Below are 25,383 nucleotides of genomic sequence, written 5' to 3'. Positions count from 1 at the left end.
GTTCATGAATTTGGCACCGACGTTTTGGTCATCGTGATGCAAATGCAATAAACCAGCTGCAAAGCAATGACTTAACAAAAGGGATTAAATTTACAAAATGTGCTTTTGAAGAAAAACGTGTATGCTGCATTAAAAACAAGGCAACACGACCAAGTTTCAAGGGCAAAAGAACTGAGAAAAATGAAGCAAGAAAACCACTGGACTTGGTTCATAGTGACTTATGTGGCCCAATGAAAATTGCGACACCTAGTGGCAACAGATATATTTTCACCTTCATTGATGAATACTCCAAGTATACCATGACTTACTTGATCAGAGAGAAAAGTCAAATGTTTGAAAAGTTTAAAATGTATGTGGCACTGGTTAGTAATAGATACCAGAGAAAACCACTAGTACTACGCACTGACAATGGAGGTGAATACGTAGGACATAAAATGAAGAACTACATGTCTGAGCAGGGGATCCAGCATCAAGTCACAGTGCCTTTCACCCCAGAGATGAACGCAGTGGCAGAGAGAAAGAATCGCTCTCTCACTGAAATGAGCAGATTCATGCTTTTTGAAGCAAGATTACCTGAGAAATTTTGGGGAGAAGCAATAAATACTGCTACCTATTTGCAAAACAGACTGCCTACCAAAGGTGCAAGCAGTACTCCTTTTGAGCTATGGTTTGGATACAAACCCAATGTCAATCACATTAAGGTTTTTGGATCAAAAGCCTACAGCTATGTTCCTAAAGAAAAGAGGTCCAAGATGGATCTGAGAGCAGAAGAAGGAATTATTGTGGGATATGCACAAGGAAGTAGAGGGTCCTCAATCCAAAGACTGAAACAATAAAAATTTGCCATGCTGTTTAAGTTGATGAAAGAAAGAAAGAAGATGTGAGTGACCAAGCACTGCCAAAGGAAGATGAAGAACAGCACCTACAAACAACAAAATTCTACATTATGGACCACGATCCTGACACAAATGAAGAGCCAGAAGGGGCCACAGAGTCAGAAGGGGCTACAGAAGCCGAAGAGTCAAGCATCAGCAGGCAGGCAGAACAACCAAAGGGATTCCACCAAACAGACTTTCCTATTTGGCTAGAACAGAGACTGTATCGGAGCCTTCCACATGGGAAGACATAATAAGAAATATGCAAGAGGGAGGGCTTGTTGAGTTGAAATATTGCTGCACAGAGAAAATGATTGCAGATATACTTACAAAGCCTCTCCCAAAAGACAAGTTTAAAGGTCTATGCCAGAACCTTAATCTTGTAGACTTTGTATGCTAGACCTTGAGAAGGGGTGTTGGAAATACAATGTCTAGTGCACAAAGATTGATTAAAGAAAGGAAGATCAGCAGGGGGCAGCAAGTGTGAGAGTTGGATAGATAGAAAGATTGTGATCCTTCTCCCTTCTCTTCCTGTGTTCTTGTTCGTTCCTATAATGCACCCCTCCTCTTCCTTCTTGTTACAGTGAAAGAGAGGAGTAACAGGCCGCATGTTACCCTGTTAGTTATGGACCCTAGATAGAAATAAGCCTGTCTCTCAGTCGTTTACCAAATTTGTGATTTCTGAATACACTCACTTTGTTTAGTCCTTAATCAGACTCAGGATCATTCTTAAGAAAAACTCCATTTCCTTCAGTTCTTTGGGTCTTGGTGATCATTTTCTGTTTTGTTAATATTGGAATGTATGCAAAATGCTACTGCAAGAAGGCAATACTAAATGAATCATTAATTATAGCAAACAGAAATAATTAAATGGTGAGAGTTAATGTTATTTATTTTTCACTACAACACCATGGAGTTATAAAGCCAGAAGCCTGAACATTTTTTTTTCTTTTGCAATGTTAACGGGAAAAAAGAGTGCTGGACAGATCCCCAAGTTCACAGTGAAAGGAATGAAGCTTCTCAGTTGTTGGTGTGTTTTGTTTTGTTTTCATTATGAGGAGCTGCAGCCACGGTGATGGAAGGTGCAGGCTTCAACAAGGGCTGAAATAGAAGAACAGCAACAAAAAAAGTTTAGCATCAGAAGACCAAAGTAAATAAATGCATATATCAGCTGTGCATGTTCTTTAAGACAAGTGTATGCCCTAGAAATTGTTGCCCCATGGTTATGAAGGCTTTTTTGAACAGTGGCAACTCTAACCTCATTCAGAATAATTTGAGTTAAGAAACACAACAGCATCTACACTGGTATCCTATTGTCTACAGCAGCCAACCAGATGACCCTCAATGGCCTAGATCAGGACAGAGGCCAAGTGTGAGTTGTGTATGACAATGGTGGGGACAGTGTTTCTATAGCCAGATGGTTTAATTATACAACATCCCAAACTTCTTCAAATTAGGGGGGGGGGGAATTAAATACTTATATTCCAAGTTCTGTGGGAATGATTTAAGAGCCACTCATCTATACTGGGCCAGTAAAAACCATTATTACCATTCTGTGGCTCTTCATTAATCAATGTGTTTCCTTGTAGTTCCTTAGTTTAAATGCTTTTCATAATGCAAATTCTGTTAACAAGAGTCACTGTGCCAATTGGATTTTGTTTGCTTTCTCTTTGAAGAACCCAAAAGGGCACCCAAGAATTGAATGGAGAGAAAATAGGCATTTGGCACACCTGTGTGCAAAAGAGGGGTGGTTCTCACATTTGCGGTGGGAGTGCCCAAGGGTAATAGAATTTTGGAACAAAATACTTAGTAAAATTAGAGAATTGTTTAAGATTAGACTTCAAGTAACTGTAGACCTGATGTTTATGGGAATAATGGGTTGTGAGAAGGTAGAAAAGAGTGAACAAGAGATGTTTAAAGCGATGATATTAGCGGCTCATGCAGTTATAGCTTTTGGATGGAAAGATAAAACAAAGTGGACTATGGACAGGTGGAATAATTATGTGTTTGAATATGTGCAAACAGATGTATTGGGATACTTAAAACAACAGATGATGGGAGAAACAGAAGAAATGGAACTGAGGACTAAGTGGAATCCATACATTAATTGGGTGAAAAGAGGAGAAGCCAACGAAGAGACTACTAAAATTAAAAAGGCTATGCTCATGGCTGAAAATATGAAAATATGATATTATGGATTGGTCCATGGGGGGGGGGAAAGGGGGGGAAAAGGGGAAATTTTGTATTAAAAAAAAGAAATAAACATGACGTTTGCACTTAAAAAAAAAAAGATTTGGCACACCTGTGTTTGAAAGAGGGTTATTATTGTGGTGGAGGAAGGGAGGCAGCACATTTAATGCTCTCAGTATTTTTCAGTGGAGCTGCAGAATGAGTGGTCATGGAAAGGCTCCAAAAAACAGGCCAGGATCACAATCTACCACTTCCTTGGTAATCCCACTTTGCAAAAATGATCTAAAATGTGGTAGGGCAAACATTTTTGTGGACTGATTGCCAGAAACCAATTTATGGAGTTGTTAAACCATCACTCACACACAAAAACATCACTTAACAGCCCCTGATAATATGAATCTTCTGCCCATCACATAAGATATTTAAAGAAAGATGAAGTAACAAGGAAGCAGATGGTTTCCTTTATACCCCCTGGGCATTGTGATAGGCAGAATCGCCTCTACTCCATAATTTGCAGTATAATTCATGCACATGAAGCTTCCTGACAATTCATATAAGGATGATAGATTGGTACCTGAAGGTGAGATCTTGTTGATTGACCTAATAGCAGCCACATAGTCAAAGCTCAGAAACTCTTCGTAGGTTGTTCCCTTTTTGACTTTTCCAAGATAGCGGGTTCCCTCCTTGAACAGGATATCTTTTTTCATGGAATTATCAGACTGGAACATCTGAAATATATTCTGCTCTGATCCGTTGACTCCATAGAGAGCCTACAATAATAAAATTAAATCAGGATTCAGTTAGCTACCATGCTGAAGTTACATTTGCACTATGTAAACAGCAAACAATCACATTCAACTCCTTTGTTATGGAAGTACTCTTTTCATTGTTCCCCTTTTCAAATGACTCAACTGCTTCTCACTTGGTCTCATGTGTTACTCATGCAAAAGAAGAAGTCATGTTTTCCTTGGGGGAACTCTGGGACCTCCTGCTTGATTTGCTGTAGTTTAGAATGAGCCGTCAGTCCCCATCTGCAATCTCACCTCTTGGTTAGCCAACACACGGCGGACTTGGTCTGCTTTGTCAGAACGTGTTACTACTCCATGAGGGGGAGCTCCACCCAAACTGCAATTGCAGAAATCAGAAACTGGCCGACGTTCACCATTACGGCACAGCAGCTCAAAGTCGTCCCTCTTCAGATTATGTGCCCAGTCAGCTTGGTTGTTTCCTGGAAATGAGGCATTTACAAGAAGAGGAGGCTTATGACAAGAAGAAAGGTTTGATCTGTATGTCCACAGAACTTGCAGATGTTTCCACCTATTGGATGTGTATAAATGAGATGCATTTTCTAGACCAGAGAGGGCATTCTATTGGGTGGACAAGGTCTACAGTTGGGAGATGTTACCTCCACTATAAAACGGGTACCATCTAGCCAAATGGGCTTCACAGTTACAGGAGAGTATGGATTCAACTACAGTATTACATGCATATATGTACACTCAGTGTGACACTGTTCAGGGCTGAATTGGCCACATGAACAGTATCATTAAAGTAAAGCATATATGTACATTTGGATATTATACACAACATTCTCTAACAGAGGTAACTTTCAAATATGAAACATCTACTATTTACACTTTGAAAATATTTTTGGTAGGACTACCGGGGTGGGGGGGAGATGAAATTCTTTAGGGTCATATATGGTCATGAGCAATTATTTGGCAATCTCCACTGTAACATACAAAATTGTTCCAGATCACTCATGTTAGCAGATTTTTTTTTCTGTGAAGGTTGGCTGTTAGCATATCATCAGAACCCACTCAATGTTAAACATTGAAAGAAAAGAGCTATCCTGATATTGTATCTATTTACATCTTGTACATCAGAATGCATTATGATATTGGACCACCTATACACTAAAACAGGGAAAGCCCGTTAAACTGTGGTGGGCAAGCTATCAATGCTTAAAAGGCAGTAACCTTTTAGAATCAATGGATATGTTAGATACTGAACATGGGTACAAAAGGTGCTCGAGCCTAAATGACAATATGCCTAAGGTATGCAATCACTTGTGAATTATACACACACATTTATTTTTTATTTTCGTTGTTATTATTTTTGTTGCACTGTTACAATTTTTAAAAAGAGCAATCAATTTGACTGCAAAGTTAAAAGAGTTAAGCCCCTTCCCCTCCTAAGGTATGAAATGTGATAATTCATAGAATCATGGAATCAGAGAATCAGAGAGTTGGAAGGGACCTCCAGGGTTAACTGTTGATTTAAGAATATTAGTGGCTCCAGGAAGTAAATAATTAGGCTGTAAACCAGGGCACAAAAGGAAAATTGTAGAACCTCTGCTGACTGGGATTTGCTTATGAGTAAATGTATTGCCATTGGGGGTAAGAATATAGTACTATATTAAATAACACATCGAAGCTCAAACAACTTCTGCTGACTGCAGAAAAGGACTGTCATAGCATTACAAAAGTGTCCTAACAAAGCTACCTCAGAATGACAAAGTTTCCTGTACCATTGTTCGCCAATTTGTATCCCTGATTAGCCATTGTAGGACCAGTTATCCCAAGCATGCTGCCTTGGATGGGTTTTCTGTTCTTTCTTTCTCTTCTGCTTCCTTTTACTACAATCCCAAATCCTAATTTTACAATTTTCTTCCTAAAAATTATTTGAAAAGCTACAGAAGGTGGGTTGAGGATAGTACACTAAACCATAATCTAACTAAGATTGTGAACTCAGATATATCCAGTCGAGATATATATCCAAAAAATAACTTATTGGTATTTTTCTGGTATGTTCAGGATCCAGATCAGTATTCAGGAATTTCAGCAATATGGGCATTCCAATCCCAAATATTCCCAGAAATATTTGGGAATATCCAGGGCCAGCATTTTAAAGTGCCAAAATTGGGGTGGGGGTACTTTCTGCAGGTTCCCCAGGCAACAAAAGGATGGGGAGGGGGAGAAGCAGCTCTCATAGGCAAATGGGATCATGTGTTAGGGGGAGCTTGCCAGGTTGGTTCTTCTGAGATTTTCAGGTTTGACACTGGTTCTGTTGAGTTTGTCCTGCCAAATTGGCCCTGGGTTCTGCTTGGTTTCTGTTTTTTGACATTGGTTCTATTGGGCTTGAAATAGTGTCCCTTCCCTTGCTTCATTTGCTTTGACAGTGGATGTGCTAGGTTTGCCACATTCACCTGTGGTTCTGCGGGGGGTTCTATGTTTTGATGTTGGTTCTGTTGAGCTTGTTGGTTCTGTTTGCATTGGGAGACCTAGCCAGTGATTGCTTGCTTTTGTGTGTTTGGCCATTCTTTACCCTAGAAAAAGCATGATATTTTTTTCTCCATAGGAAACAATGGAGAATGGCAGGAGAAGCATGTTCAGGGCCCCATAGAATAGGACACCTTGGTCCAATTTTCTTAAAACTTGGAGTTCTTTAGTGGACAGGCAGCATCAGCTCTGCTGCAATTTTGGTGCTTGGAAAATAGCTAGCCAGTCCCAGAAAGATTCCCCATAGGGAAAAGCAGACCCAAATAATTTCAGGATTCCGAAGGGAAAAAAACAAATCTGAATATTGAAGCAATACTGGAGACCTGAATAATCTGGAATACCAATAACTATGGCCTCCATAATTTCCAGATCTGAAAAATACCATCTCTGAATCTGACCCTCTGGTAGAAGTCACCTAACCACTTCTCCAGGGGCAGAATGCAAGAAAATTCATAATTTAGAAAAATGGCTCATGACAAGCAAATGGAACTTCCATAAATACAAGCATAGGGTTAAACTTTGGTGCACTTAAGGATAGACTTCTTGTTCTTTTTGTCAGTCCTCACCCAGTTACTCTACTAGCCACTGCCTGCTTCAGCATCTATCTGTTATAAAACTGTTGATTTATGTGTTTCAGCTCTGCTTACATTTGGATCACAATTCTTTTATATGTTTTATCTGTAACAGGATAAATTAGAAAAAATGCAAAAATTGTTGAGATTGATTTTCATCTCTGATAGCCCTAAACTAGATGTTGATAACAGGACGTGTGGCAGTAGGCACATGCAGAGAGATAGAGAGAGAAAGAACAGAGAGAGAACAGAAACCAGCCTTCTTTTTTAGCTGTGGTTGTATATTCTCAGGGTATAGTTGTAGATGAATTGAGAATTGGATTTCTTCACAGCTTCTATAATCCTCTCCTACCATGTCAATGTGTGTTTTAGATTGTGTGAATTGTTAATGTCATAAAATGGAAAAGAATAATTATTTAAAATTCATAATAAGTTCCTTACATTATTCCTCATTCTTTAAGTACCATGCCACATTTATAGTCATGGTAGCTAAAGGTTTTCCCCTTGCCCCAATATCATTTAAGCATAAGGGCAACAGCTGTATTGAAAAAATCACCTCAACCAGGGAGAATCATGGCACAGCAGACTTTAAAAACCCAAACTTTCCAGTTCTAAAACCAAAACCTTATTCTTTAAATGAAAACTAAAAGCTTGTTTTTCAAAAGACTTTTGGGTGGGACAAATAAGTGCTCCACGTGGGGTAGTACATTCACTGGAAGGCCCTCTCAGGAGTACAGAGTGACCCAGGCCATTTCCATCTTTTCAGGCCCCTTACCATAGTAAAAAAATGACAACATATGATGAACGTAAGAAACAAGTTGCAAAACTTATCAAATGCAACAACATTAAATTTAATGTTTAAAGTTGGGTGGGGGGGCTTTTGAGCTTGAGGCCCAGGCCAAATGGTCTTCCAGCTTCCTCTGGTCTCTTCTGACTACTCTTGTCTACTGGCCCCACCCTAGTTATGGCCCTAATTGGTTGATGAGGGTTGGTGATTGTATGTAGGTATAGGCTAACACTGCAATGACTTTTAAAGACTATTCAGAGCCCTGTTTGTGAAACGACATACCCTCTGTGTTCTCCATGACTGTGGTATGTTTAACAAAGCATACATCTGCCCCTGGGCTCTCTACCAAACACCTAGAAAGGAGAACAAAAGAACACATTATGAGGTACTCATAAACTCCCACCTTCCCTGTGATTGTAAATTCCTTCTAGTCCTTGGAGGATTTCCAACTATGTTGAAACTGATGTGAAATTTACACAGAGCTGAGGGACACCTTTGGAGCTAGTCATTTGTATAGCCTAGAGCAGGGATGGGGAACCTCAGGCCCGGGGGCCGTATGTGGCCCCCGAGGACATTTTTTGTGGCCCTTGGGAGCTCCGGGGCCCTGCCGCGGAGGCGGGGTGCAGGGCGGTCCTCCCAGAGGGTGTTCCTGGGGCTGCGGCTTACAGGGGTGCTGCGACGCCCTTTGGACCTCCTCTCGCCGACTGTCAGCTTTTGGTCGGCGAGAGGAGAGGGGAGGGATGCTTCCCCCAAGGCTGCCCCTTACATTGTAAGCCCCTCTCGCTGCCTGTCGGCTGTTGAGCAGCGAGGGGGGGGGAAGAGGCAGGCGGCTCCCGGTGGCAGAGCATGCATGCGGGATCCGACTGGGCTTCGGGGGGGGCGGCTTTTGTGGACTCTGGGGGGAGAGGTTATGGAGACTGGGGCCTGGTTGCCCGGGGTTCCGTACGCTGCCATGGGGGGGGGGGGGGCGGGGAGGCTGGGGCCTGGCCGCCCGGGGCCGGCGAGTGTGTGTGTGGGGAGGAAGGCTTTTCTCTCTTCCTCTTTTTCTGTCACTCTCCTTTCTCTCCCTCTTTTTCTGTCTCTTTCTTTGTCTTTCTTTGTCCTTTTCTTTCCCTCCATCATTTTCTTTCTTTCTCCCACTCTCTCCATTTCTTTCTCCCTTTCTCTCTCTCCCTCCCTTCCTCCCTTTTCCTATTTCTCTGTTTTCCTTCTTCCCTTCCTCCCTTGCCGATCAACTGTGGGGTGCGCCCCCTGGTGCCTCGTTTGCTTGGGCCCACCGCTGGCTGCCCTCCCACCTGGGAGGGGGGAACGCGGGTGCCCTGCAGGCCGTCTCTGTGTGGCCTCCCCTGGCGTTGCCAACCTCCAGGTAGTGGCTGGAGACCTGGCAACCCTAGCCTCTCCCCCACACACACCGGGAGATCTACACCTGGTATAGCCCCTGAATGATGTCATAAATGTGCAAATGGCCCTTGGCAGGAAAAAGGTTCCCCACCCCTGGCCTAGAGAAATATCTTGGAGGTGATACTTTAAGGGGAGGAGAGATGAAAATCTTGGCTCCATTTGAAATGGGACTCATCAGAAATGGGAATCTGTTTTCAGTGCCAAAGTTTTGCCTTGGCAAGTGTGTTGATGGTATTATCATTATTAGATTCCTCTGAACTGTGTAGAGTCTCTACTGAGCAATTGCAACCAGACTTCCACACAAACACCTGAGATAAGGGGGGAAAGACTGCCAGGCAGAATTCAGCCCTGGTATAATCGCTTTCAAAATTAACTAATGCTCTCTTAATTTACTTTCTATTGATGCTTGTGTCCTGCATGGGTTTCGTAACTCTGGGGATACTAAAAATATTCTCTTGAGTGGCTTGGATAAAATTTCTCTTAGGAAGATGCAATTGATGGATTTGCTCAGGCTCATTGTGGTGTAGTGGTTAAGAGCGGTGGTTAAGAACGGTGGAGTCTGATCTGGAGACTCAGGTTTGATTCCCCACTCCTCCACATGAGCGGCGGAGGCTTAATCTGGTGAACTGGATGTTTCCCCACTCCTACACATGAAGCCAGCTGGGTAACCTTGGGCAAGTTACATTCTCTCAGCCCCACCTACCTCACAGGGTGTTTGTTGTGGGGAGGGGAAGGGAAGGTGATTCTAAGCTGATTTGAGTCTCCCTTAAGTGGTAGAGAAAGTCGGCATATAAAAACCAACTCTTCTTCATTGTTAGATTTATATTCATTTTGTTGCATTTGTGGATGAAGAACAATTTTTCTCTCAGATCAGAATGTTTGGCAACTTGAGGAAAAGGAGTTGCTGATTAGCTTACTTGCATTCATCATTTGGAGCTATTTGCTATGAGGGTATTTTTTCTGCACTCTACCTGCTCTGTACTGGTGGTACTTGGTCTAGATTGCATGGATTTTTTCATGGTGGATGGAGTGGGGCAAGGGGCAAAAGTACATAGTCCTGGTGTGATATGGTAGATCTGTAATGTAATATACAGAGCTGTGGTTGGGAAGGAGACCAAAATGTAATATGGGGGGTGGGAAATGGTATGAGTTTTCTGCGTAGGGTGGAAAAATTGTCACCCTCTGTCACCTCCCAAAGAAAAGTTTGATTTGAATACCAAAGCTACGTACCGAAAAGCACCACTATAGCCATAGTACAACTCATTGCTGTTAAGTGCACACTTGTGCGCAGGGGGGGTGCTGCCGCTGCCCACACATAGTCTGCAGAGGGGAGAGTCCTCAGGTGACCCAGGTGCACAGCCTTCACTGAAGAAGTGATCTAACATGGGAATAGAGAACAGAAATCTTGAATTTTCTCCGATTCCATTCCTGTAAGTTTACCTAAAATCATATGTGCAATGAGATTAGATAATTAGAAACTAAAAAAAACTTTGGGAATATATGGAACCCAGAATCCTCTTTTTGAACCAACCCCTGTTGGCAAGTGCCTCTTTGCAATGGTTTGCCAACACAAGCTGTGGGGCCATTGTCAATACATCAGCAGTTTCTAGGGTTGCCAGGTGCCCGCTGGTGGCAGGCAACCCCCCGGCAATTTACCCCTCTGCCCGCCAACCACCTGGGGGTCAGCAAGCAAACATGCATGTGCGCATTGGCGCGTGCGCACGCTTTCCAACCACAGCCTCCCCCCAGAGGAGAAGAGGCACCTGGCAACCCTAGCAGTCTCCAGAATTGCCAGGTTCCAGTGGCAGCCTGGAGATCTCCTAGAATTACAACTGATTTCCAGACTTCATAAATCAGTTACTCTGGAGAAAATGGCAGCTTCATAGGACAGACTCTATGTCATCAAATCCCTGCTGAGCTCCCTCCTCAGTCTCTGCCCCCAAATCTCCAGGAATCTCCAAACCCAGAGTGGACAACCCTAGTGATCTCCAAGAGGCAGGGGTAAGAGGCCTATAACTGCACTCAACTATTTCAGGTGGTGTAGCGGCCTACTGTGGGAGATGATGTGATATCGAGGAGATAGTGGTGAACCACAAGTTTCTCCTTCTGTGGCATAGATTGCCCGGTGACAGCATCAAACTGGAAGGGGTTCCTGGTGCTGAGCTTCTCTAAGAACTATACTTTTTCTTCAGCTGATGCACTTTCGGGAGTGAAGGCAGTTGGACGCCTGGCATTGGGATGTAGGGAGGCATCCACTGCCTCACACCAGTTATCTCTTGAGCTTGGAGTGAACTCCCTCCCCAAGGCCAGGCATTAGAATATCACACACACATGTTATTGTCTGTAAGTTATGGGGGGCTATTTCCCCCCTTAAAACTTCAGTTCAGTCCAAGCCATGGAATGGTGCTAAGCACTTTGGTCAAATCCAGGGGTCCACCCACTGCTATCGTTGGGGTTCTAGCAGCTGAAAGGAGTGTGGGTATAACTTTCTATTATTCTCTGTTTATGTTTGCAATTTGTAAAGAATACAACTGTTTTCCTCCTACCATTAGTGTGCTCATTGCTTTTGAAATCCCTAGTGGAAAAAGAACCTTCTTCCTCTTGGCTACATAGGTGGCCAAGGGGACTGGCTAATTCCCAATACTAGAATGTACAATATTCAGCCCAGACTTCACAACTTTCTAACTAATCTACTTGGAACAGAGAATTTAAGGTAGCAGTATAGAGCTTCTTAAAGGCAGCTGATATGCTACAGAATTCCTACAGAATTGCCTACAGATTTGTCTTTATGTGCCACCAGAAACCATAGCAATAGATAAGCATTCTGCGTTGATGCACATGAACTTTATTGGATTCTCTGTCCTGCAGATGGTAGGGGACATTCCTTGACTCAGAATAGTTGGCTAATAATTTTCTCAGTGAGTGCCAATTCCTACCACAGCTCTGTTACATATGTATCCATGAGAGCCTGGAGATGGTGACCCTTCCCAATCTTGGGAAGGGGAAGGTTTTGTGTGCTCGCATGAAGAAACAGACAGTTTGAGTTAACAGAGCCTGCTGTGAATTGGCTGAAGCCTCTGAAAGTGCAGGATTGGGCATGTGATGTGAAGCAGCCAATCTGCCGCCCTGCAGGATTGCTTCTTTGTCTCCACCTACATGTATCTTTGTAAAGAAAGCAAATATAGCAAAACACCGCAAGGCTCCAGTGCTTTCTTGTCCAAGGGGAAGCCACACTAATAGTGTTGCTACAAATTTCTTACTACTCAGAGAAGGATGTGCTTAACTTTCCCCTTGAGTTTTTAATGATGCAAGGACACAGAGGAGAATGCTACATATAAGAGAACCAGTGTGGTGTAATGGTCAGAGTGCTGTACTTAAACCAGGGAAAACTGGCTTCAATTTTTTAGGTGACTTTGGGCTTTTCTTTGATCTTTACCCTAACTAAACTCACAGTGATGTTATGAGATTAAGAAAAGAGGTATGTATGCTGCCTGGAGCTCCTGGGAAGAAAGATGGGATAGAAATTTAGCTAATAAGTAAATATAAGGTTACCCACCAACATCAGTAATTCCAGTTTCATTAATAATCAAGCCCATGGGTATGTTCCAACCAGCAGTTCTACCCCGGCCGGTATGGCAGGACTTCTTTCCTTGCAGGGTCTTCCATGTGATGTCACGATTACTTTTCTTGACAACAGCTACAGATACATAGGAGCCTTCACCAAAAGAGAGAGAGACAACAAAATATCTCAAATGAAAAGTAAACTAAATGCAAGCTTCTAAATCATGTTCAATGAGCACTTTGTTAATGGATTAAGCCCCTGAGCTCTATCTTTGAAAGAATAGTATTCGTCTCATTTCCCTCCCCACCAAAATAGTAAAACGGGTACACCATATTTTCGATTCTCAAGCAGTTTAAACATTTAATGCTATCTTCTATGCTTGTGTGCCACATAATTACTTACCTTGGATCTGTTTTCCTTCAGTATGGCATGCTCCTATGTCCACTGTAATGAGAATAAGAAAGACCCCATTTAGATTGAAATGGCTGTTTTGAGTTGCTACCCTCATTACGTAGAATTTCACAAATTTTAGAAAACAGTTCTTCAAGTGCTTGACATATTTCTTCAAATATTAATTTCCTTATTCCTAAACTTCTACATTTACTTGTTGCAAGAAATCAAGCCGTTTTATATTGCCATTATTTAATTGATTAATTTCCTGAAATTCCAACGTAGTACTCCTTTTAATTAATGCCTAAATGGAGAAAAGATGTGACATATGAAATTCTAAAGGAAATGGAAATTTACTTTTACACATAGTTTACCCTTTTCTATTTCTCTCAAATTTTGATAGTAAAAGTCATATATCAATGGCTCTTGACACCACACAAAATAGCAAACATTTATTTAAAAATTATATGACACGTCGGTATGGATGTGCAGACAAGCCCAAAAAATACAGGTTATTGGTTGTAGACATTATGAAAAGTTGATTAGATATGGATTTTCTTTGTTCCTTTGAGGTTATCTTCTTAAGCTATATGCCCACATTTCCAAAAGAATTTCCAAATATGATCTTTCATATGATAACAGCAGCTAGAATTACCTTCATGAGATATTGGAAGTCAGGTAATATTCCATTAATGGAAGAATGGATTATGAAATGTAAAGAAGCCTTTTTAGTAACTAAACTGACATTCTTAAAAAGAAGGAAGAATATATCTCAAACGAGCAGAGTTTGGCAAACTCCCCCCCCCAAAAAAAGTGGCTCAATTGATGTAATTAAGTAGAATACAAATATTTCAGTGGAGTGTTATTTCAAATATTTCTTTTCTGTTAATTTACTATATTTCCTTAATTTATTATGTTATAATACAGGGGTGGGGAACCTCAGGCCCGGGGGCTGTATGCGGCCCCCGAGGACATTTTTTGTGGCCCTCGGGAGCTCCGGGAACCCTGCTGCGGAGGCGGGGCGCAGGGTGGCCCTCCCCGAGGGTGTTCCTGGGGCCACGGCTTACAGCGCCCTTGTAGAGCCCTTTGGACCTCCTCTCACTGACTGTTGGTTGTTGGTCGGTGAGAGGGGAGGGGGAGGGACTCTTCCCCCAAGGCTGCCCCCTACAGCTGCGGCGTGCAGGAACGCTGCGGCACATTGTAAGCCCCTCTCACTGCCTGTCGACTGTTGAGCAGCGGGGGGGGGGGGAGAGGCTGGCGGCTCCCAGCGGCAGAGCATGCATGCAGAACCAATTGGGCTTGGGGAGGGCTTTTATGGACTCTGGGGGGGAGTGCACGAAGACTGGGGCCCGGTTTCTTGGTGCTCTGTGCGCCGCCGGGTCTGTGTGTGTGGGCAGGGGAGGTGGGGTGGCTGGGGCCCAGTTGCGCAGGCCGGCATGCGCGGGTGTGTGTGTGTGGGGGGGAGGCTTTTCTCTCTTCCTCTTTTTCTGTCACTCTTTCTCCTTTCTCTCCCTCTCTTCCTCCCTCTTTTTCTGTCTCTTTCTTTGTCTCCCTCCTTTTTTTTTCTTTCCCTCTGTCCTTTTCTTTCTTTCTCCCCCTCTCTCCATCTTTCTCCCTTTCTCTCTCTTTCTCCCTCCCTCCCTTTTCCTCTTTCTCTGTTTTCCTTCCTCCCTTCCTCCCTTGCCAATCGACTGTGGGCTGCGCCCCCCTGGCGCCTCGTTTTCTGGGGCCCACCGCTGGCTGCCCTCCCACCTGGGAGGGGGGAGGGGGTCACCCTGCAGGCCTTCTCTGGGTGGCCTCCCCTGGGGTTGCCAACTCCAGGTGGTGGCTGGAGACCTGACAACCCTAGCCTCTCCCCCCCACCGGGAGATCTACACCTGGTATGGCCCCCAAAAGATGTTATAAATGTGCGAATGGCCCTTGGCAGGAAAAAGGTTCCCCACCCCTGTTATAATAAATGATAAGGAAAAAAGGAAAATACACAAATAAGAAAGACACACACACCCATTTTAATGTTCCCAGTTTTCACAAGTGGTCATTGCAATGGGAGTAAAGCCTCCCTGGTCACAGACCTGAGGAACAAAATCAGGCTGTTTTTTTGAGGACATATAATAAAACAAGAGGCAGCAAATACCTGGCAGATTGTTTATTAATTTAAAATAATTATACTCCACTTTACTTTTAAAAATAAAAGTGGCTTACGCAAAATACCAGTACAACTGATCTATAGTAGAATAACCAATCTAAAAAAACCCAACCACAAATTCTCATCACAGAGCACAGAAATCCAATTCAACAACCACAGGGGAAAAAACTATCTACCAAATACTCTCTGAAATAAAACTGCCTTATACTATCTATCGCATGCAAATGAAGAAGGGGCTCTGTACACAGGCAGATCATACTATAACAGGTGCTACAGCTGAAAAGATCCAGAACTGAACTGAGGTTGGTCAATCCACTTGTGTGCAGGCCATGGTATGCAGAAGATGCCTAAAGCATTTTAGCTGCAGGATAACTGATTGAATCTCAGGACAATACTATGCAGAGTTACTCCAATCTACGCCAATAGCTTTCGACAGAAGTAGCTGCACAAGATTGCCCTTTTTGGGGCACCAGTCCTTTGAAAATATAAAGTATATAAAATTTCCTATGACATGGAGCTCCAAGCTTGCTTAAATCTGATGTTTAAAGCCAATGGTTGAATGTCCACCATTCACGGGTTGATTCCCCCAGTGTGCATGCGAAGCTGCCACAGTTTGTACTTACTGTCACTGGTGATTTCTGATACCACTGGCACCAAGCCACATTCTCCTGCAATATAGATGAGGCCTCCATCTAAACTCACAGCATCAGCTTCATCTTTCTGCAATGAAAAAAAAAGTTTAGGTTGAGATCTATTTCAAAGAAAGAACCTTAGATAACGATTAAAACCACAGCACTGGCACAACCCACAGGAAGCTTTCCAGTTTAAATTAATATGACCTGGTAAGATTACAGTGGGGCTTTCACACAAGAATTTCTGCATGGACTGAAACTTGATTCTATATCACATCACATTAATCCTTAACAGGAACCTAATGTTTCAGAGCTGTAGTTGGGAGGGTTTGCCTGGAAATATTTATTTCCTTCATTTTTCCAGTCTCTGGAATTATTTGCTTGTTTGTACTTCTAACCCGCCCTCCCCTGGCCAGGCCAGGCTCAGGACAGATAACAACATTAAAAATTTACAAATATAACAAAACATATAAAACCATTCCTAAATTACTTTAAAAGATGGTCGCCATATATATAGTGCCTACTGCAGCAAAAGATGCCAAACCCAAGACAAACCAGATCAAACCGGGTTGGCTATCCACCCCCAGTAATGTCAGTTGTAAGATAAAAGGGGATGGGGAGTAGGGAGGCCAGTATTGATCTCGCCTGAGGCTATCCTCAGTTATAGGCCTGGTGGAATATCTCTCTCTTACAGGACCTGTGGAACTCTTTCGGGTCCTGCAGGGCCCTGATGTTACTAGGCAAAGCATTCCACCAGGCCAGAGCTGAAAAGGCCCTGGCCCTAGTTGAGGACAGCTGCACACTCCTAGGTCTGGGGACCACCAACAAGCTATTGTCAACAGAGCATAATGCTCTTTGGGGGGTATACCAAGAGAGACGGTCCCAAAGATACGAGGGTCCCAGAGTGTGTAAGTCCTTAAAGGTCAAAATCAGCACCTTAAACCTGCAGCTGTCAGAGCACTGGCTGTATATGATCTCTGGGTGAGGCCCCAGTGAGAAGCCTCACTGCTGCACTCTATACCAGCTGGAGCCTTCAGGTCAGTCTCATGGGCAGCCCTATGTAGAGCAAGTTACAGTAATCCAGCCTAGAGGTGACTGTCACCTAGAGGTGACAGGGATAACTGTGGCTACATCTGGGCAGAAGAGGTAAGGGACCAGCTGCCAGGCTCGGTGGAGATGGAAGAATGCCGACTTGATCATGGCAGTGACCTGAGCCTCCATAGATGAGGAGGCATCAAGGATCACACTCAGACTCTTGACAGCAGGCACAGGTGTTGATTGTACACCATCAAGTGCCAGGAGCCAGCACCCTGTCCCCAAACCGCCCTGACCGAGCCATAGAACCTCCGTCTTCGCTGGATTCAGCTTCAAGCAGCTCTTTCTCATATAAGTAAATGAGAAAGGTAGGTAAAGCTGGGGGTCATCAGCATACTGATGACAACCTAGCCCGAAACTTCGGACAATTTGGGCAAGGGGGTGCATATAGATGTTAAATAACATCAGGGAGAGGATCACACCAAAGGGTGCCGCTGTGAAACCTCCTCCCTGAGCACCACCCTTTGTCCCCGATCCAGTAGGAAGGAATGCAGCCATTGGCGTACTATGCCCTGAATCCCATAATGAATGATCCTATCATCTAAATAAACATTTCCTGATAACTCTGTTTGCTAGGGCAGCAAGGTCCTAGCCACCTGGAAAGGTAAGTTCTGTAAGCTGCGTAGGGTGAGGCATGTGAATTGCACAGCTGAAGAAATGTTTTACTTTGCCAGCCATGTCATTAGGCCAGTATAAGCCCGAGAAATAATCAGCAGTTACCAATAAGTGGAAGAAATTTTGTGTGAAACATTCCTTGGTGGTGTATAACAACTATTATAGTTCGAATCTTGTAATTCTGGGCAATTGAAACATTACCACTTAAAATTCTGGTTTCTGAGTGACGGCATCTTCACAAGTGAGGTCTGTGGGCCATGGAGTTTGCAGTGGTAGCATATCCTCTTGTTTTTTCTACAGCTTGAGTGCTGACATTAATGACTTTCATGTGCCACATAAAGAGGTTTCCAGGTTATTAAAGGCTCTCAGTGGTCTCTGATGGTTTTTAATATATAACTCTAGACCTGGTTTCAATTTTCTTGGTTGGTTTATTTTGCTTTAAAAAAAATTATATGGTGCTTTGTTCTTCTAGATGGGTTTTTAGTTTAGTTTTAAGATGTTTTGGAAGTTATAGTTGAAAGACAAGGTATGAATATTTTGAATAAACACAAACATGGATTCCTGAGTGTTTGAGGTATAAAGGAATAGAAGGAGCACACAGTGAGATACAGATAAAACACTGTGATCAAACCACACCAGAATACAAACAAAGAAAGCTGTGGGATGGACATGGCCTCAGTCAGTCACTACTTTCAGTGGAAAGGGAGAATGCAACTTTTAGCCCTTACTAGAATCTTGACAATGGCATCTTCTGGACTGTCAGCCACAGCACACTCGATAGCACCTCCACTCACTGCACTCCAGGTATCACACTTTGTCTTCTCATCTCTGCCTATGGTGGCCCACCGGACCTTGTTTGATGTATCAGGTGTAGATCTGTCTGCAGGACCAGAAAGGAAAAGCTTCAGTAAACCAGGAGTTCAGCTTTCCTGCTGAGCCACAAACCAACTGCAAGCAGAGGGAGGCTTCTGATTTCATAGTGACTGTGTGGACCGGCTCCTTAATAGTCACAAGGAGAATGAATAGAGCTATTTAAACCTATAATAATTATGAATAATAAACTCAGGCAGGCTGAGTGGGAGAATCCCCAATTTAGGGAAGATTTTACTTCATTCTGCTTTAGCTTTAGGGAATCTTTCCAGAATATCAGTTCATAGCACAATACATTTCTGCTTATTTTAAATGTCTTCCCTCAAGGTAGCACTTACATTGTGAGGAAATTTATTCGCCTAGTGCCCAAGACAGACTACTTTACTGCTGGGAAGAAACTGTGGTTCAGTGGCAGAGCATGCACTTTGTATGTAGAAGGTCCAAAATTCAGTTCCTGGTTATGTTCAATTGAAAAGCCTATGCCAGTCATCTCCAACCCTGACCTGGATAGTCCAGGCTAGCCTGATTTCATAAGATCTCGGAAGCGAAGCAGGGTCAACCTTGGTCATTATTTCGATTGAAGACCACTAAGGAATTCTAGGGTTGCTACACCAAGGCAGGCAATGGCAAACCACCTCTGAATGTCTCTTCTCTTATAAACCCCACCAGAGGTCATCATAATTCAGCTGTAACTTTGACAGCCCCCCCCCCAAGTAATTTCCAATGTTGTGCCCGCAGATATTTTTCTTGGAAGCCCCTTCTTTCCCAAAGCATCTCTTCCCAACGCAAGCAGCCAATTCTGGCTCTCCTCCATCAAACAGGAACAGAAGGTGCTCCAGAAGACCCCAGAAGGAATCACCTTTGGGCCTGCAAGGAGTGCACATTCAGTAATAGCTGCCCCAATAACAGGGGGATGCTTGGTTTGGAGCCTCTGACTATTTTGTAAGTGCCTCTCATGGCAGCCTTTATGGTTACATGAAAGACCTGTGCCTGAGATCCTAGGGAGGTTAGACAATGCTACTCTGACCAATAGGCTGACTCAGTCGGTTATATGTGTTCAAAATCTCCAACACATAACATGTCACCTCAGGTAGCACTGCTATTTCGTGTACTGTACAGAATGTGGTTGTTTATGACATGCACCTATTGGCTAATAAATATTTTGAGGTAGATTAAAACGAGTTGAGTGTTCCTCCAAAGTAACCCCAAACATCAGAGTACTCAGATTGCCCTTTAAAAAGTAATGAACCGTAGCAAACGGGATCTATCACACAATTACATCTACACAGCTCAAACAGAAAAAGTCAGTACGGTTTTGCAATTTTTGGCTCTGTATAGCTTCTGGAGAGTGGTCAAAAGAATATGTTGCATTGTTGACTGAAAGATTTGTTTCATTATTTTGAATTCCTTCTTCTCTCATGCTCATTACCTGTTTTATTATAAACATTTTTGTCCCTCCTTTCCAGACATTCTTCAAGAGCAGCTCCATATAGAGTGAACTGCAGCAATCTAATCTACATGTTACCAGAGCATGCACCATAGTGGCAAGATCTTTTTTACTCAGGCAAGGTTACAGCTGGCTCACCAGCCAAAGCCGACAAAAGGGTGCTCCTGGCTATCGCTGCTACAGGTTTATCCTATAGGAGGAACAGGTCCAGCAGCACCCCTAAGCTGTGAACCTGCCTCTTTGGGTGGAGTACAACCCCATCCAGGAGACACCTCGGTACCCAGGCCAGTCCTTCCACCCAACAGTAGCACCCCGTCGTGTTGTGATTACACTCCAGTTTATTAGCTCTCCATCCCAAAACTGGCTCCAGAAACTGGTTCAAGGTTTCCACACCTAGCTTCATTATCCATTATAGCAAATTCACCGATTACCTTTTCTGATATTCTGAACAGCGGCATAATACTGGGGGCCCAGATAGAGTTGAGTATCTAGCTTCGCAGGAACACGGATAAGTTTCTCAGCAGAGTCCTTAATTAGGAAGTCTTTCCCATGAGATGAGCCAAAAAATTGACACTGTCCTGTCGTACCCTTGGGATACCGTTCCTAGGATAGGAGAAACATGATTTAGTGAAGAGATAGCAAATATAAGGGGGGAATGTGGAGATCAGACATGGAATTTGGTTAATAGAGAAGGGACAACGAGGGAGGGCAAAGCAGTTTGTGCCCTGCCTCTTCCTCACACTTCTGGTGCGCAGACCTCTTCCTACTCCAATCCTGTCAACACAATTGGCTATGCACTTGCCCAACCCACAAAGATGTAAATCAGAGGTCACAGAGTTTCCAGCAACCTTCACATTTGTGCTACTTCTACATGGGAATTCCTTTTGCTCAATTGGCTCTGTTGCTCAACTGGCACTGTTGGCTCTCCTATTGGCTCTGTTGTCATGCCATCATCATGCTTGCTCACTCGTATCCTCACACTGACCCTCCTTCATAGCGCAGTATATGACCACCAAAACTTGCAAGACTAACTCACAAGATTTGAAATACTGCTAAATTTGTGTCTACAAATGAAGGATCAAATCTTCCCTTTGGCATGGTGTGCCTTTGCCTGCTTTAGTTGCTTTGTGCCCAGATCTGCTCTGATCATATGCAAGTTAGACTACAACAAGATGTTCTAAATGCAGCTGCCTTTTTAAAGAGTTCAGAAGCTTCTATTGCTCCAAAACAAGCCAGGAAGATTGCTAGCCAGCACAAGCTATAGGGTACACTATTTGCAAGATCTTCATTGGTTGCTATTATGATTCTGGGCATAGTTCAAAGCACTGGGCATTATCTTAAAACCATACATGGTCTAGTTCATGTAAAGGACAGCCTGCTGGGTTTAAAATTTGCCTGATTGCTAAGATCATCTTTGAAAGCCCAACTCCTTGTGCTGCCATTGTCCAATAGAAGCTAAATAGCCACAGGGCTGGATCTAGAGGGGGCAAAGAGGAGGCAGCTGCCCCCCCCCCCAGTGGCACACAGATGGGGAGGTAGAGCTGTCTCTCCTGCCCTGCACAGAATGCCCACTCCTCATCAGTGCTCCCTTCCTTCCCCCAGACTCTTTCCAATTGAGCAACTTGCTAGACGCTGGAGAAGGCAGAGAGCTGCCCAGGTTATACTTCGCCACCACCCAAAACATAATCACCAGGATCCCCTCCTCCTTGTGAGCTCCTTGGATTTTATGTGTCCTCTGCTCACGCGCAAAAATCCACTCAGATGTGCTTCGGTTTTCTGTTCATTCAACCTTTGTTTGGGCACAACTCCTATCGAGTTCCACAAAGCTCACTTCCAGCAAGTGTGCTTTAAACTGCAAATCCTTTTTTAGAGTTTTAGAATCAATTTCGAATGAACAATGCAACAGGACTAGGAGCAGTAAACACATCTAAGGCTTGATCTGTGATCACTTGGGAGTAAGCATCCTCTAGCCCAGAGGTTCCCAAACTGTGCACCAAGGAGCACTTGATGCTCTGCAAAACATCTCCTAGTGCCCCATGAAGAGATTGGAAAGAGAAATACTACTGTCATTCAGTTTAGTATATAGGTGCTAGGTGAAAATTGGTTTCTGGAGCATACAAAAGAATTGCAGAAGAAAATCAGCTTGTGTTTCATAGATTACAGCAAAGCTTTTGACTGTGTGGATCACGAAAAGCTATGGCTGGTCTTAAAGAAAATGGGTGTGCCACTACAACTGATTTTTTGATGCACAACCTGTACTCTGGACAAGAGGCCACAGTTAGAACAGAATATGGAGAAACAGAATGGATTCTAATTGGCAAAGGTGTTAGACAAGGAAGTATTTTATTTCCCTATCTCTTCGATCTGTATGAAGAACATATAATTAGGAAAGCTGGATTAGACAGATGAAGGTGGAGTTAAAATTGGAGGGAGGAACATTAACAATTTGAGATATGCCAATGATACTACATTGTGTATGTGTGTGTGTGTGTGTGGTGCCGTCAAGTCGCAGCCGACTTATGGCGACCCCTTATGGGGTTTTCAAGGCAAGAGACTAACAGAGGTGGTTTGCCAGTGCCTTCCTCTGTATAGCAACCCTGGACTTCCTTGGTGGTCTCCCATCCAAATACTAACCAGGGCTGACCCTGCTTAGCTTCTGAGATCTGACAAGATCAGGCTAGCCTGGGCCATCCAGGTCAGGGCAAAAAATAGCAAAGACTTGAAATGACTACTGTTGAAAGTTAAAAGAGAAAGTGCCAAAGCAGGACTACAGCTGAACATCAAGAAGACAAAAGTAATGACTACAGGAGAATTACACAACTTTAAGGTTGACAATGAGGAAATTGAAATAGTTGAAGACTTTCTATTCCTTGGCTCCATCATCAACCAAAAGGGAGACTGCAGCCAAGAAATCAGAAAGAGATTGAGACTGGGAAGGGCAGCCATGAAGGAGCTAGAAAAGATTCTGAAGTGTAAGGATGTGTCACTGGCCTCCAAGATTAAGTTAATTCATGCCATCGTATTCCCTATTACTATGCATGGGTGCGAAAGCTGGACATTGAAGAAAGCTGATAGGAAGAAAATAGATTCCTTTGAAATGTGGTGTTGGATGAGAGTGTTACAGATACTGTGGGCTGCCAAAAAAACAAATCAGTAGGTTATAGATCAAATCAAGCTTGGACTGACCCTAGAAGCTAAAATGACTAAACTGAGGCTATTGAATTGTTGAAGGCTTTCACGGTCAGAGTTCATTGGTTCTTGTAGGTTATCCGGGCTGTGTGACCGTGGTCTTGGTATTTTCTTTCCTGCTTGGCTATTGTATTTTGGTCACATTATGAGAAGACAAGAGTACCTAGAAAAGACAGAAATGCTAGGAAAAGTTGAGGTCAGCAGGAAAAGAGGAAGACCCAATAAGAGATGGATGGACTCAATAAAGGAAGCCACAGCCCTCAATTTGCAAGATCTGAGCAAGGCTGTTAAAGATAGGACATTTTGGAGGACAATGATTCATAGGGTCGCCATGAGTCGGAAGCGACTTGACAGCACTTAACACACACACAGGTGAAAATTAGTGCTCTGTTCACAAATTTCTCTCCTGAAAAGTGTTTCATGGCTCAAAAAGTTTGGGAAACTGCTCTAGCCTACAAATTTCATTCAACATAGAGAAAATGCCCCCTTCCTGCTGTCACCCATGGTGCAGTCCACCTCCCACTCTCCTGTGGCTCTGGAGTCTGCAGCCAATGAGCTTTCCTTTGCAACGAAGGAGTGGTTGCATGGATTGCTGCTTTGAGAGCGCAAAGAAGTGGAGCTGGTTGGGGCTGCCTGCTTGAGAGGTTACATGGCCCCTGCCAGGCGGTCACCCCCCAAAAAAGTGGGAAGGGAGAGATCTGAAACCAGGCAGGTTTTGAGAAGGAGGCAAGACGCATATCTCTGCAAGTCTACTTGCCCCATGACTCCTTTTCTGTAAAAAAAATAATTGAAGTGTGCCAGTTGGAAGACATGATGGTGGAGGAAGGAAGACGGAAGCATTTTTATCAGCCTGTGGGTACTTAGGCAAAAGAGAAGGGGGGAAACCTACATTTCCAGCACATTTCAGAAATAGGCACAGAATCCTTCCCCTAATTGTTTTATTACAGGGATCAGATTAATTCTAAACCTCAGTGTGAACAGCATTCCCTGGAGAAAGACTCTCTTCCCCTCCCCCTCAATCTTCCAGGTCCCAAGAACAGTAAATGCCATTGAAATTGATATAAATCTGGCTGGAACAAGAAAGGATTTTATCACTCCTCGGTTTTTAATGGCAATTCCAAATTGATTAGACACATGATAATTGGAGACCCAAATGCTAATCATTATGACAACTAAAGGGGTTCTACAAAGCCTTGTAGGTGTTCTATTTTTAATAAAAAGATATTTTTACATATAATTTCTCCTCAAAGATGTCCCCCTCCCTTATAAAAACTCTCTTTTCCTTGCCATTCTTAAATGTGCTCCACATGAAAATGGCAATATAAACACTAGTTTGTTTAGTAAAATAAATACGAAAATCCCATGCACCTGTTAAAGAAAATCCTGAGCTTATCTAAAGGGTCATGCTTGGTTTTCCGAAGGCAGAAGATCTCTGCTGGAATACATCAAATGGAGCCTCCCTTTATGTAGTAATTCTCTCCCCCATCCCTTAAGTGGTTCCCATTAGGTAGTTTAAGCTACAATAATCTCCAGGGCAGGGGTTGGCAAACTCATTAGTCAAAAGAGCCAAATATCAACAGTACAACGATTGAGATTTCTTTTGAGAGCCAAATTTCTTAAACTTAAACTATATAGGTAGGTACACTGTTTATTAACTTAATAAACTTTAATTAAAGTTTTAAGTCTTAATTAAACTATAGGTACACTGAATAAAACTTGATATCATACTTAATAGTGATCTTATTTATTGATGAAAATTAAATTGTAAGTCCCTGCCATTTCCCCCTCCCCGTCTGGAGTCCTCGTCTGGAGGCCTGGTCTACCGCCATAAAAGCCTATTGGTAGACCTGGCCTCCGGCAGAGTCCCATTGGGAGGCCAGGTCTACCCATTGGCTTTCTTGGCAGTAGACCTGGCTTCCGGAGGCCCATAGAAGCCAATTGGTAGACCTGTTGGGGGGGGGGGAAGACAGCGAGCCCACTTGCCTGCTCTCTCTCTCTCTCTCTCTCTCTCTCTCTCTCTCTCTCTCTCTCTCAGGTGCACCGGCTCCGCAGCCCAGCTGCCGGCGAGAGCAGGCGCGAGAGCAGGGGCTCCGAACCAAGTTCGGAGAGCCGCACTCAACGGGCCAAAGAGCCGCATGCGGCTCGGGAGCCACAGTTTGCAGACCCCTGCTCCAGGGCAAAGGGAGAGATACTGCAAATGAGAATGACAGTCCAAACAATTAACATGAAGGGGAAAATATGATTCAAATTAGGCAGAACAAGATCAAAACTTCACAAATCGCTCTTTAAACATCTCCATGTTCTAAGGAAGTTATCCACTCTGGCAGGTGT

The 25,383-nt window shown here is 43.5% G+C and overlaps 1 protein-coding gene across 1 annotated transcript in view; it reads right to left on the bottom strand.

Annotated features, from left to right (window-relative positions):
- LOC130478271 (ovotransferrin-like) overlaps positions 1–25,383 on the bottom strand; it is a 65,316-nt gene that overhangs the window by 24,969 nt on the left and 14,964 nt on the right. The window contains exons 8-15 of the mRNA XM_056850421.1: positions 20,295–20,466; positions 18,275–18,426; positions 15,828–15,924; positions 13,071–13,112; positions 10,337–10,484; positions 7,988–8,058; positions 4,109–4,293; positions 3,640–3,835 (exon numbers count right to left, since the gene is read on the bottom strand). Coding sequence (XP_056706399.1) covers positions 3,640–3,835; positions 4,109–4,293; positions 7,988–8,058; positions 10,337–10,484; positions 13,071–13,112; positions 15,828–15,924; positions 18,275–18,426; positions 20,295–20,466 — 1,063 coding nt within the window. The remainder of the gene's footprint in view (positions 1–3,639; positions 3,836–4,108; positions 4,294–7,987; positions 8,059–10,336; positions 10,485–13,070; positions 13,113–15,827; positions 15,925–18,274; positions 18,427–20,294; positions 20,467–25,383) is intronic.

This window comes from Euleptes europaea, chromosome 5 (genome assembly GCF_029931775.1).
Source record: "Euleptes europaea isolate rEulEur1 chromosome 5, rEulEur1.hap1, whole genome shotgun sequence".
NCBI lineage: Eukaryota > Metazoa > Chordata > Lepidosauria > Squamata > Sphaerodactylidae > Euleptes > Euleptes europaea.
Note: the sequence above shows the minus strand (reverse complement) of the source record. Positions and strands in the feature narration are given on the sequence as shown.